Below are 13,619 nucleotides of genomic sequence, written 5' to 3'. Positions count from 1 at the left end.
GCTGTCATCCAATTTGTGGCGTCTTTATTGGTACTCTCCTTACTCCATTATTACTGACTACTCAGTGACTCCATGACTGTTCACTGCCGCCCAAGGCTGACCGTTTACACGTTTCATAAGTGACTTTTCCCACTCAGATCTGGCCGCACGCGACACTCTTCATTATCTTTCTGGAACACCGCGTCTACAGATGATCACCTTAATTCCCGTCTAGTGGCCAAAATCCAGGAGAAGGCTTTTTCCTGTCATGAGTTCAGCCTCGCCCCTCGTCTCATTTCGGTGGCTGGCCAGTGGTATCCACATGCTGAAGGCAAGTTATCCACTATCCTCTCTCAACGAATTGTGATCTATTTTATCTAAAACCGAACCGACGACGGCTGTTCAGAAAATAAGGTCCGATAAGTCGAGAAATGGAAACGACACTGAAAATCCCATGAAGCTTTGCACAGATGTGTTGGGCAGTGTCTCTGGTATGCCTGTCGATCGCGTCACGTCGCTCTTTTCGATTCTGGGCATCTACAGATGCCTAGAAAAACAGTGTCCCCCCATAGTATGGGTGCCCGCTGCGATGTTTCCCCCGATTTCGTGCGACCTCACATAATGTACCTGTCACACATTTACTTCTTCATAACAATTCTCAGCCACGCACTGCAAGGCCAACGAGGACGCCCCCGCAGCTTTTTCGAAGCATTGCGTTTGATCAGCCACCATACAGCCCGGACTTGGCTCCCGCTGGCTAGGAAGACATTTTGGCACAGACAACGAGCTGCAGACCAGCACAGAGAAGTCGCGGAGAGCACAGATGTTTACTTTCTAGGACGAAGGTATTGAAAAGTTGATATAACGCTACGACAAATGTCTAAGCGTAAGTCGGATCGGCGACTATGCAGAGAAATAACTGGAAGGTGTAGCAAACTGTTGCAAATAAAACATTTTCGATTTAACTTTGGTTTTCATTTCGCGACCGATCGGATCTTACTTTCCGAATAGCCCTCGTGTATGGTCGCCTCGTTTCTTACTTCTAGAGACTGGCTGACTTCAGTCGTGATTCATTGATCCGATAGTTGAAGGATAAAGCACTTTTTAGGTTTCGTGAAGCGCACAGCTTTGCATTTCTTTACGTGAAGCTGCTCCTGCCACCGATTTCACCGTTTCCATCAAGCTAGTATTTTCTGGAATTCTAATTTAATATTTTTTCAATTTTTATTCGAATAGAATGTCTTCACAGATAAGAGCATAATCTTCGAAAAGCCTAAAATTACAGCTAATACTGCCAGCAATATTATTAGTGTATATTTTGAACATAAATGGTCCCGGGCCTTTCAGTAGGAGCTCAGCGCATATTCGCCAGTACTACTACAATGGTACTCACCTGAAGATGGCCAGAAGAGTCTGCGCCGAAATATCGTGGCAGGACGTTACTGACATCCCGCAGTTCTCCCGTGTTTTTATGGAACAATCAGTACGCCGGGAAAGCTTTAAACTTCACATCAAGCAATATTACTTGCGTGTCAGTAAGTTGTATAATTTGGGAATCCACCTGTCACTCAATTTTTATCCATATCCAAATCTGATTAGATAACCTACGTGGAAGCATTTCCTTCGGGAAGCGTCGATATAGTATTGAATGAAATGCTTTTTCTAAAGTCCAGAAACAGTTTTATAGCAACAGCGAACGGTTCGGTGTGTCATGTGACAAGGATCTCGAGTCAGGTCTTGCACTGACTATCAGCACGACAGTCCATTTGACAGCGGTCAGGCTCGTCCCGGCGGAGGTTCGAGTCCTCCCTCGGGCCTGGGTGTGTGTGTTTGTCCTTAGGATAATTTAGGTTAAGTAGTGTGCAAGCTTAGGGACTGATGACCTTAGCAGCTAAGTACCATAAGATTTCACACACATTTGAACATCTGACAGCGGTCAGATTGTGGGTGGCCGAAGCAAGGGTCGTGCATCCAATGGGCATTTCCCGTGGCGGTTTGCAGAAGATGTATCGTGACAAGCCCGATCTGAGAAAAGTACCGTCGCCAGCTTGTAATAGCTGATAGACGAGCCGCAGTCTAGTAAATGACCCTACAGTTAAACACTGGACACCCGAAAATAGTTGGTAGCCGTACCGTCCAGAGCCACTTTCTAGTTATGAGGTACTGAAGTAAGTGTTCCACACAAGTACTTTACGAAGCTTCACCATCGTCACGGAAAGACCCTTTAGATTTGCTAACCTGACCAGTGTGAACACGAGCTTGCCCCATGAACTCTAATCACTGTGTGTTCTTTCGTCTCTCATGATAACTCTATAAAGGCGAAATTAGCGACTTAAGATTCTCAGTCTGCACTCTGTATTAATTAGGAGAGTGTTACTGCTTCGCTTGGTAATCACAGGCTTACTACAGATGAATGTTAAGGTCTAATTTAAATTAGGTGGCATCTAAGGTTTAAGATCTGATGCTGCCACTCTCGGCAGGTAGCTGCCACGGCGGCGTATTGAAGACGGAGACGCAGTTGCTTGCAGAAAAGTTGTGGCCCTCAGACACTGAGCACCGGAGGTATATTCGTAGACTGTTCTTCTAAAATGTTCGACGTTTCGACCCCTCTGCTGGGATCTTCCTCAGGATCTTTTGGTGTCCTCTACTGCTAGAACACTGCTAGAGGACACTAAAAGATCCTGGAGAAGATCCCAGCAGAGGGGCCGAAACGTCGAACATTTTAGAAGAAACATGACGCGGCCTAATAACCCAGAAAATTTTAACTTCAGTGACAACGGCCACGAAAGCCCGCAGACTTACTGTACACTCTGTCCTCGGTTACTGGAATTACAATATTAGTTTAACGAATATATGAGCTAAATGGAAAAACGCTATGCCATAAAAATTAAACAGTTTCAACTTTGTGACTTTACTTTCCTTCTCCCACGACCCGTTACAGTCAGAAGTCACTTCCATCTTTGAGGCTAACATGCCGTAATTGATATTTTTCGTATATTTCATACGTGTGTAATATGAAAATATGTAGTTTCAATGATACATCACATTAAGGATCTTTCCAAAACACGTTGTGGCAAATATGGTTTATTATGCTACAGTGGTAGATTTTACGACTTCGGTGTGTAAACGTACTGTTAATGAGATTAAGAGCGCATAACGGTTCATTTACGTTGTGACAATAAATGATGTTTCTGTTACAAGATGCATAGGTAAAATTTATGTGTGAGAAAGTATTACTTAATTCATGAAAGGAAGATTTTTGTTTCACAGCAGTTCACTGTATTAGAAAAACGGTGAAAATTAATGCAATACTAGCAGTATATTCAGAAAATCAGATTCTATTAGTGGAAACTTCAATGGTCCTTAAGCACATGTCCAGTGGATTTGAGAAAGGAACTAATAAGTTTTCATATTTCGTAATATTTGGAATGGAAGACTAAAAATATTTAGTCATTTTTTGTGTGTATAAAAGAGAACATGTAATACAGGCCACTGATGATGCTTCCCAAATAAATGAAGCGAAACGCTTATGGCAACCAACAAACTGCCTTCACTTAGTGGCATATCTCTTCGAAAGTAAAAATTTTAGCTTATAAATTACCCTTTAGGGCATCGCAAATAGCATCCAACATATCACACAAAAACTTTGAAATTGTACTTTTCAGAACGTGGTATAGGTCTAAATACTGGAAAGATGTAATCTTCACATGTCAAATATCAAAGTATATGTTCTAGTTTTACTTAAGCCAGAAGTGGATCATTAATGTGAGTATCAGATACAGTATCACCACTCTTCTGGCATCAAAACGCGAGTAACCAGTAATTATAACTTGTAGACAGCTACTGTCCACCTACCACAACCATAAAAAAGCCCAGTGCAGTAATTTTAAGCGTAACATACGCCAGTCTTCTCAACTGAAATATTATTTTTTTTTTTAGGTTAAAACTTACACCTAGAATTTCCGCTAAGGATTTTGCGTGTTGTGGTTTCAAATAAACCTATGATTTCAGGCCACAGATTCCGAACTACACTACTGACCATTGAAACTGCTACACCACGAAGATGACGTGCTACAGACGCGAAATATGACCCACAGGAAGAAAATGCTGTAATATGTAAATGATTAGCTTTTCAGAGCATTCATACAAGGTTGGCGCCGGTGGCGACACCTACAACGTGCTGATATGAGGAAAGTTTCCAATCGATTTCTCATACAGAAACAGCAGTTGACCGGCGTTGCCTGGTGAAACGTTGTTTTGATGCCTCGTGTAAGGAGGAGAAATGCGTACCATCACGTTTCCGACTTTGGTAAAGGTTGGATTGTAGCCTATCGCGACTGCTTTTTATCGTATCGCAACATTGCTGCTCGCATTGTTCGAGATCCAGTGACTGTTAGCAGAATATGGAAGCGGTGGGTTCGAGAGGGCAATACGGAACGCCGTGTACTAGGTCCCAACGGCCTCGTATTACTAGCAGTCGAGATGACAGGCATCTTATCCGCATTGCTGTAACGAATCGTGCAGCCACGTATCGATCCCTGAGTCAGCAGATGGGGACGTTTGCAAGACAACAACCATCTACACAACAGTTCGACGACGTTTCCAGCAGCACGGACTATCAGCCCGAAGACCATGGCTTCAGTTACCCTTGACGCTGCATCAGAGACAGGAGCGCCTGCGATGATGAACTCAACGACGAACCTGGGTGGACGAATGGCAAAACGTCATTTTTTTCGGATGAATTCAGGTTCTGTTTACAGCATCATGATGGTCGCATCCGTGTTTGGCGACATCGCGGTGAACGCACATTGGAAGCGTGTATTCGTCATCGCCATACTGGCCTATCACCCGGCGTGATGATATCGGGTGCCATTGGTTACACGTCTCGGTCACCTCTTGTTCGCATTGACGGCACTTTGAACAGTGGACGTTACATTTCGGATGTGTTACGACCCGTGGCTCTACCCTTCATTCGATCCCTGCGAAACCCTACACTTCAACAGGATAATGCACGGCCGCATGTAGCAGGTCCTGTACGGGCCTTTCTGGATACAAAAAATGTTCGACTGCTGCCGTAACCAGCACATTCTCCAGATTTCTCACCAATTGAAAACGTCTGGTCAATGGTAGCCGAGCAACTGGCTCGTCACAATACGCCAGTCACTACTCTTGATGAACTGTGGTATCGTGTTGCAGCTGCATGGGGAGCTGTACCTGTACCCGCCATCCAAGCTCGGTTTTACTCAATGCCCAGGCGTATCAAGGACGTTATTACGGCTAGATGTGGTTGTTCTGGGTACTGATTTCTCAGGATCTATGTAACCGAAATTGCGTGAAAATATAATGTCGTGTCAGTTCTAGTACAACATATTTGTCCAATGAATACCCGTTTGCATTTCTTCTTGCTGTAGCAATTTTAATGGCCAGTAGTGTATACACCGGTTACCATATCGTGAGGATGCCACAAACGCCTTCTTTGACTAAACTTATCAGTTTGCCAGAATGCGTGTTTCGTATCGTGTGGTTCGATACGGGCGAAGAAAACAAACTGATTTGAATTTCGCCGACTGTCGTCCGAAATAAGTTCGGGCGATGAGGCAGGCTCCACTGTGGCCGTGCACGTACAAATGTGTTGATTCTAAAGGACACAACGTCTTCTGCCGACGTCGGTCGTCGGCGGAATCCACCGACATCAGTGCGACCGCGACCGCTGCCGAAGAGGCGACAGGTTGGCTTCGAGGCGTGAAGTGTCGTGGAGCGGGTGCTTTCAGACAGGGCGGGGCGGTGGCCTACCTGTGCAGCATGTCGAGGCAGCCGTGGAGGCGGGCGCCGGGCCCCGCCGGGGCAGAGCCGAGCCGTGCCTCGCTGAAGCAGGCGCCGAGCGCAGACTTGCACATGTAGCCCGTCGTGATGCACGGCGGCACGTTGCAGAAGCACCGCACCTCCCCTGCGAACACAAACGCAGACACCACCGTGATAAGCACAAGATCGCGTCAGCATGCAAGCTACGTTTATCTTAACACCTTACACCTTGCTGGGACGCCAGCAGAAACACCCTTGTTCCGAAGAGTAGTCAACTGCTCATTCCCTTCATGATAACCCCTTCCCACAGCTGTACTTAATGTTTCGTAATCGTTATCGGTTTCGGAACGCTCAAGGCTTCATCATCAGGCGCACGTGGTAACCACCGACACATTGTGCAACCGCAGTCCGCCCCGACAGCTGAATACTCGCCGGGACTGTAGCTCAGCGTGTTTTCTCAGAGGGTTTAGCTACCCTCTGTAATGAAAAAAACTGAGTGAACGGAGCAAAGAACAACCTGAATGGGTGTCATGAGACGTCCGCCCCTATCACATTCAATGAAGAGAATAGAACAAAATGAGATCAACAAAGAATTTTAAAAAAGTGGTCAGCGTGACGGATTGCCGTCCTACGGGCCCGGGTTTGATTCCCGGCTGGATCGGGGATTTTCTCCGCTCAGGGACTGGGTGTTGTGTTGTCTTCTTCATCATTTCATCCCCATCCGAAGCGCAGGTTGCGCAATGTGGCGTCGAATGTAATAAGACCTGCACCAAAGCGGCCGGACCTGCCCCGTCAGGGGCCTCACGGCCAATGACGCCAAACGCTAATTTCATTTCATTGTGCAACCGCAAAAGATATTCTTCCATAATCGATGATAGTTATCAATCATTTAGTTAATGAAAAGCCTCTCCAGTTCGTGATGCGTACCTTATTTTGATTGTGACCTTGCTTCGCAACAGTATAATTTTGAGACCCACTCGAAAATTGCCTGGTTGTGAAGGCCAGAACCAGTCGTGGACTAAATAAAGCACATATCACTAAGTGGAGTGGCCTTTCATTAATAAAATGTACAGTTGCGGGATAACATAAGCACACTTTCCTCTCTAGATGAAGACATTAATTGTTATCAAGTATGGCCCCAGTAAAGTACAGCTGTGTGAGGTGGTAGTTTAATGAAAAGACTAAATACACTGACGTGTCAAAGAAATTGGTATAACCATGTGCATTCAAATGCAGAGATATGCAAACAGGCAGAATACAGCACTGCGGCCGGCAACGCCTATATAAGAAGAAAGTGTCTGGCACAGTTGTTAGATCGTTCACTGCTGCTGCAGTGGCAGGTTATCAAGATTTAAGTGAGTTTCAGCGCGGTGTTATAGTCGGCGTACGACGATGGGACACAGCAACTCCGAGGTAGCGATCAAGTGGGGATTTTCCCGTGCGACTATTTCGAGAGAGTACCGAGAATATCAGGAATCCGGCAAAAAATCAAATCTGCAACATCCCTGTGGCCGAAAAAAGATCGGGCAAGAACGGGACCAAGGACAACTGAAGAGAATCGCTCAGCGTGACAGAAATGCAACCCTTCCGCAAATCGCTGAGATTTCAGTGGTGGGTCATCGACAAGTGTAGGAGTGCAAACCACTCAACGATACATAACCGAGATGGGCTTTCGGACCCGAAGGCGCACTCGTGTACCCTTGATGACTGCACCACATAGAGCTTCAAGCGTCGCCTGAGCCCTTCAACACCGCCGGCCGGAGTAGCCGAGCGGTTCTAGGCGCTACAGTCTGGAACCGGGCGACCGCTACGGTCGCAGGTTCGAATCCTGCCTCGGGCATGGATGTGTGTGACGTCCTTAGGTTAGTTAGGTTTAAGTAGTCCTAAGTTCTAAGGGACTGATGACCTCAGAAGTTAAGTCCCTAGTGCTCAGCCATTTGCACCCGTCAACACGAACATTGCATTGATTATGATTGGAAACACACACACTTATATATATATATATATATATATATATATATATATATATATATATATATATATATATATATATATATACTGCCTTCAGTAGCCAGAATCTTCTGTTTAGCTGGCAGTATTGGCGCTCGTTGTGTTGCGGTAGTCCGAGTAACGAAGATTTTTATGAGGTAAGTGATTCATGAAAGGTATAGGTTATTGTTAGTGACGGCCATTCTTTTGTAGGGTTATTGAAAGTCAGTTGCGTTGCGCTAAAAATATTGTGTGTCAGTTTAGTGATGATCAGAGTAAGTAAAGAGAGAAATGTCTGAGTACGTTCAGTTTTGCTTAGCTGTTTGAAAATCAAATAACGTAAGAGGTTTACCAGCACAGTAAATCACAAAGGCCGCGCGGTATTAGCCGATCGGTCTGAGGCGCTACAGTCATGGACTGTGCGATTGGTCCCTGCGGAGGTTCGAGTCCTCCGTCGGGCATGGGTATGTGTGTTTGTCCTTAGGATAATTTAGGTTAAGTAGTGTGTAAGCTTAGGGACTGGTGACCTTAGCAGTTAAGTCCCATAAGATTTCACCCACATTTGAATAATTCATAAATATTTCTAAGGGGATCTTTCTACAATACGAGTGCAACAGGCGTCGTACTCCATCCCACAAACTCACATCCGCACTTGCGCACGTTTTCATGCTTGCTTTCAATATTCTGTCCGCTACGCTGGTTATTAACGTACCAGAGTTTCACATTTGCAGGGCTTTACATTGCGCTCACAGTAATCTGTGATCTTGCAACTTAATCCCTTAAATATGTTACCCACACAAATGTACTCGCTAGATTTCATTACTCTACACTAATTATTTTTTGGCGCTGCGATTTTTTTGCTGGCAATGTATTTCTCCGTTTGCCCAATTTTCGTCCCCGCGTTCAGTTCATGTCGGGTTCGGGCCAAGTTGTCGGTATTCCTATGTCTCCAGTTGCTTACTCTCAGATGCATTTCTTTAACCCTGTGAATTCAAGCGTCATGCGGGAGCAATTCCTGAGTGTCGTGTTCCGTAACTTTGTGTCTCCGATATCAGTGTGTTCGCCCCACCTACGTTTCTGAAAAAGTGTTAAGTTCGATTCCAAAACTGTGATATGAGCTGAACGATACTATTTTACAACGGCTTGTGCTAGTCATGTGAGTTTACGCCAACTACAATTCAGTATACTTTCTCATTATGTAGTGCAGTCATCCCTTAGCAGAAAATAAGCACACGGTGTCATTTCTCTTTGTCCAGAGAAAAGCGGGGACATAAATAAAACTGCGATTACTGTCGACAATTACATTCAGAGGAGGGTCCACAGTAAACTTCGCCGGCCAGGATGGCCGAGCGGTTCCAGGCGCCAGAGTCTGGAACCGCACGACAGCTACAGTCGCAGGTTCGAATCCTGCCTCGGGCATGGATGTGTGTGATGTCCTTAGCTTAGTAAGGTTTAAGTAGTTCTAATTTCTACGTGACTGATGATCTTAGAAGTTAAGTCCCATAGTGCTCAGAATCATTTAGTAACGAAAGTAACTAGCAACGAATAGTTTGTAACGGGTAAGTTATGTGTCTAGATAATACCGAATATATATGGTAAAAAATTTAGTCGTTACTTTTATAGCCCTAGTCATAAAGCACGCGTCAGAAATAAATGTCTGTACAAGGGCGATAGTGTTATTCTGCATAAAGGGGGTATCGTGTTAAGTATCATAAAAAATTTAAAAAAAGACTGAAGCGCTACTGTGCAGCCGCGATATGTACTAGCTTTTACACGCCGACTTTTACACGTCGACCGAATTACGGAGTAGCAATTCACAATTCATGACATACGTGACAAATCACGCACTCTTTGCCAGGACGGGTTTGGGCCTCAGAGTACGCGATGGACCGATTGAAATCGCTGTAGTAATGACTAGGTCGGGTATTGATTTTCGTTGCGAAACAAAGTGGTACGACCCGAGCCTCCAGGAGGAGAAGAGGCGAGCGCGCGGAAGAAGGCACGTGAAGGCCGGCCGCACACACACACACACACACACACACACACACACACGGGGCCTGTAATTTGGAGGCCCGCGAGATTCCTCTCCAAACACAGCCGAGCCGGCCTAATGGCAGAAGTGGGTGGGGGAGGACGAGGGGGAAGCGGGAGGTACGGAGCACAGCCAGACGTTCGGGTCTGGCGTTTCTGCTGGGCCGGCTGCGGTGCGGTGTGGTGTGGTGTGGTGTGTGGGAACCTACAGCCTCGTTACGCCGGAGACAACGGACAAGCAGTTATCAAAGCGACGGCACAGTAGCCAGAGCAGGAGGCCGATTTACAATGAACGCCAGCGGAACGGAACGGAGGAAGACGTAACCGTCAAACGGAGGTGTGCAACGATGCACTAACAGCGAACGGTGAAAGTGAAGTTATGATACACGCCTACCTTTCGTTACACAAAAAGTTGTAGTTTAGTATCAAAATTAATACGCTACCAGTGGCAAAATTTTTTAATGGGCAAAGTAAAATTGAAAAGAGATGTTTGCGAAAAAAAATTGTTGTAAGACAATAAGAAAAGTGTTTCTCACACGTTTCAGAAACGTCGACGTTTATTTGCTAGAGAAAATTTATATGTAAAAACACATCAAGAAATATTCACACGAAATAGAAAGAGCCTTTTTACCTCCTCTGTTGTTTCTATTTTCTTCCTGTAAGTACAAAATAACGTCAAAGAAAACTATTTTCCCCGATCGGCAGAGCTGACGCTTTCACTGTTAGTAAAAGGTTAATTAATGAAAGCTGTTGCATTAATTTGTGTTCGTATCAGGAACAGTGCAGTAAATTTATTTCTCTCATTTTATACGCCGCTGGGAACTAAAATTATAGGAATAATGCGGTATAAATATTATAAAACATAAACATTAAGATACATATACGTATTAACGGAATAACAATTGCCGCCCGCTGTGGTCGAGCGGTTCTAGGCGCTACAGTCTGGAACCGCGCGACCGCTACGGTCGCAGGTTCGAATCCTGCCTCGGGCATGGATGTGTGTGATGTCCTTAGGATAGTTAGGTTTAAGTAGTTCTAAGTTCTAGGGGACTGATGATCATCATGAAGTCATTTAATATATTTCAATTAATGCACATCACATCGTCACATGATAAAAAAAGAAACTCAAGGGACAAACGAAAGTTGGCAAATAGCATTCGAGCCCGGCGCCAGACGTGATGGTATGTGGTGCCACTGGGTACACAGTAAGATCATCTCTTTCACATAGCCGGTAACTTAGACAGCAGGTATCACATTTCTGACGTGTTAAGGTCAGTGGCTGTGCTTTATCTTCGACGTCCCTGTAACGTTATCTTTCAGTAAGGTAACACAGTACCACGACGGTCGATCAATAAATAATGGTCCACATTTTTTTCTCATAACATTCTTATTCTTAAGGTTTGGAACTGAGTAACGATTTCGGTCAATAATTGGTTTACATGTATTGTTTTTTTTTACGGTAATACTCCAGTGTTGTGCGTGTATTTCCTGTTGCTGAGCCGGCCGCTGTGACCGAGCTGATCTAGGCGCTTCAGTGCGGAACCGTGCTGCTGCTACGGTCGCAGGTTCGAATCCTGCCTCGGGCATGGATGTATGTGATGTTCTTAGGTTAGTTAGGTTTAAGTAGTTCTAAGTTCTAGGGGACTGATGACCTTAGATGTTAAGTCCCATAGTGCTCAGAGCCATTTGAACCTGTTGGTGAAAGCTCAAAAGTGATGCACACAGTGTTCGTCAACTGCAACGACCCGTTGCGGAAAGGCCTTTCCACTGGTTTCAAAATACTACAACAGTACACATGAAGTGGCTTATGTTTGAATCTTGTGGTGCTTTGTGAACATACGTGGAACCCATCTTGAGCACACCTTTGAATACCCGAGACTCTCAGTCACTGTACACGTAATCCCAATGTTCACCGATTACTGTAGGGCAAAATTGTCGAGTTGTGGTGTACGGGTCTCCACAAATAACGAATGGCGTCCGTGCGATTCATCATGTCGGGAGCAGCTGATGTGACAGGACGTCTCGGTCGTGTACGATCATGGAGTTCAGTTTTTCACTTTATGACGCTTCATCTGTCTTTACCCATCGCTCAACAGTACTTCCATCAACTGCATGATAGCCATAAACGTCAAATAAATGTTCATGGATGTTAACCCCGATTTTTTTTTCTGCCAACCAAGAGTTAAATTACATCACGTTGTCTTACGCAGATGTTATTTTGATGCTTCACTACGGCTCTGCCATCTGTCGAAACTGTTCAAAACTCCGTACACGTGCAAAAGAAACGTCGAAATTGAGGAAGTATTCCTGTATTTCTTAAAATCTGTAAAAAGATGGAACTTTATGTGTTGAAAGACCCTTTCACCTGCTGCCTGTCTTCGTCGTAACAAACGTTGATACAAAGAATATTCACTTGTGCTCTCGATAGCACATTCTCTAGATCTCGTATCCACCGAAAACGTTTGGTCGTGGGTTGCCGAGACACCGGTCGCCAGGCGCTGTGATTGATGAAGCCTGGGACAGACTAAAATCAGCATGAAACGACATACTCGTTTCTGTTATCCGAGGTCAGCTCGAATCGATGAGTTACCTGGTTACAACCATTGTTGCTGTCAGGTGTTTCAGCTCTGTGTACTAAATTCTGTACTGTGTAGGTCGCCAAATGACCTACAAATTTAATCACGTATTCCTCCTTCGTACTTTGTACTGGGTGGTTACAATTAGCGTTACTCACGAAGGTCCCCTGTTGACTGTAATTATGGTATGGCAGTGAAACTTTGTAGATATGCTGATGCGTTACTATGGAACCGATTGACGCTGAAAAAAAAAAGTTCCTATTTTGGGCACCAGGTGAAAATCTGGCGCTGTACAGCATCTCGTCGACCTCTGCAGTGCTCATATTGAACAAATCCTGTAAGCAGCTGTTACTAATAAAATCAGCATTATGCATTTCTCACTAATTTGACCTCTGTCCACGTTGGAAGGTGGCTACACTGAGTCACAGCGCCAGAGATTGCGCCAAAGATTATTATTCCACCGCCTCCACTGGACGCAGTAGTAGTTCAGAGGATGTCGAGAGCAGTCGTTGTTCTGTTGGGCGAGAGAGTAGACGATCTGAGTGTTGACTAAAATGTTGTACTGTTCGGTTGGTGTAATGTATAGATGGAATAAGATGCAATTGTCCGAATATATTTGAGAAAGTAGATGGGCTTTTAATTTATGATGCTGGTGTAATGGAATAATTTCCTTAATATATAATGAGGTAAAAAGGTATTACAGTTTTCTTTAATAACGATCCCTCTTGCTCACAGGCACAGTCAACAAAGAATGTGGCTCGTGTTCATTTATTAGACTTGTAATTCTGATTTCTATGTGCAATTGTAGTATTTCTGGTTTTTCAATTAGTTCATTGTAAATGGTGTCTAAAATATTTTGTCGTGTTGAAAAAGAATTGAGCCAGATACATGTACGTTGAGTCACACTACCACACACAGAACAGTTACACTTGTCCTTTGTTGTTTCATAACTTTTATAGTTGCAGGGGACTTGATAAATCAATTGTGTTAATGGAAATTCCTTGTCATTCTTTATTTTTATTTTATGCAGTCAAATTGCGTGCTAATACTAGTCAGGGCCAACCGGTTACGAGACTTTGTAACCGGTTGCACAGCTGGTATAATTATTGCCTTTATTCGTTAATATTAGTCTTTTCTTTTTAATTAAGCCCCCTTGCACGTGGTTTTTATTGCTTTCCCAAATATATTCTCACAATTGCATCTTCATCCAGCTATACATTACACCAACCGAACAGTACAACA

At 44.5% G+C, this 13,619-nt stretch overlaps 1 protein-coding gene across 1 annotated transcript in view; it reads right to left on the bottom strand.

Moving 5' to 3' along the window:
• Positions 1-13,619, bottom strand: part of LOC126355146 (BMP and activin membrane-bound inhibitor homolog) — a 212,445-nt gene that overhangs the window by 56,518 nt on the left and 142,308 nt on the right. Inside the window, exon 2 of the mRNA XM_050005341.1 lies at positions 5,773-5,926. Coding sequence (XP_049861298.1) covers positions 5,773-5,926 — 154 coding nt within the window. The remainder of the gene's footprint in view (positions 1-5,772; positions 5,927-13,619) is intronic.

This window comes from Schistocerca gregaria, chromosome 3 (genome assembly GCF_023897955.1).
Source record: "Schistocerca gregaria isolate iqSchGreg1 chromosome 3, iqSchGreg1.2, whole genome shotgun sequence".
NCBI lineage: Eukaryota > Metazoa > Arthropoda > Insecta > Orthoptera > Acrididae > Schistocerca > Schistocerca gregaria.
Note: the sequence above shows the minus strand (reverse complement) of the source record. Positions and strands in the feature narration are given on the sequence as shown.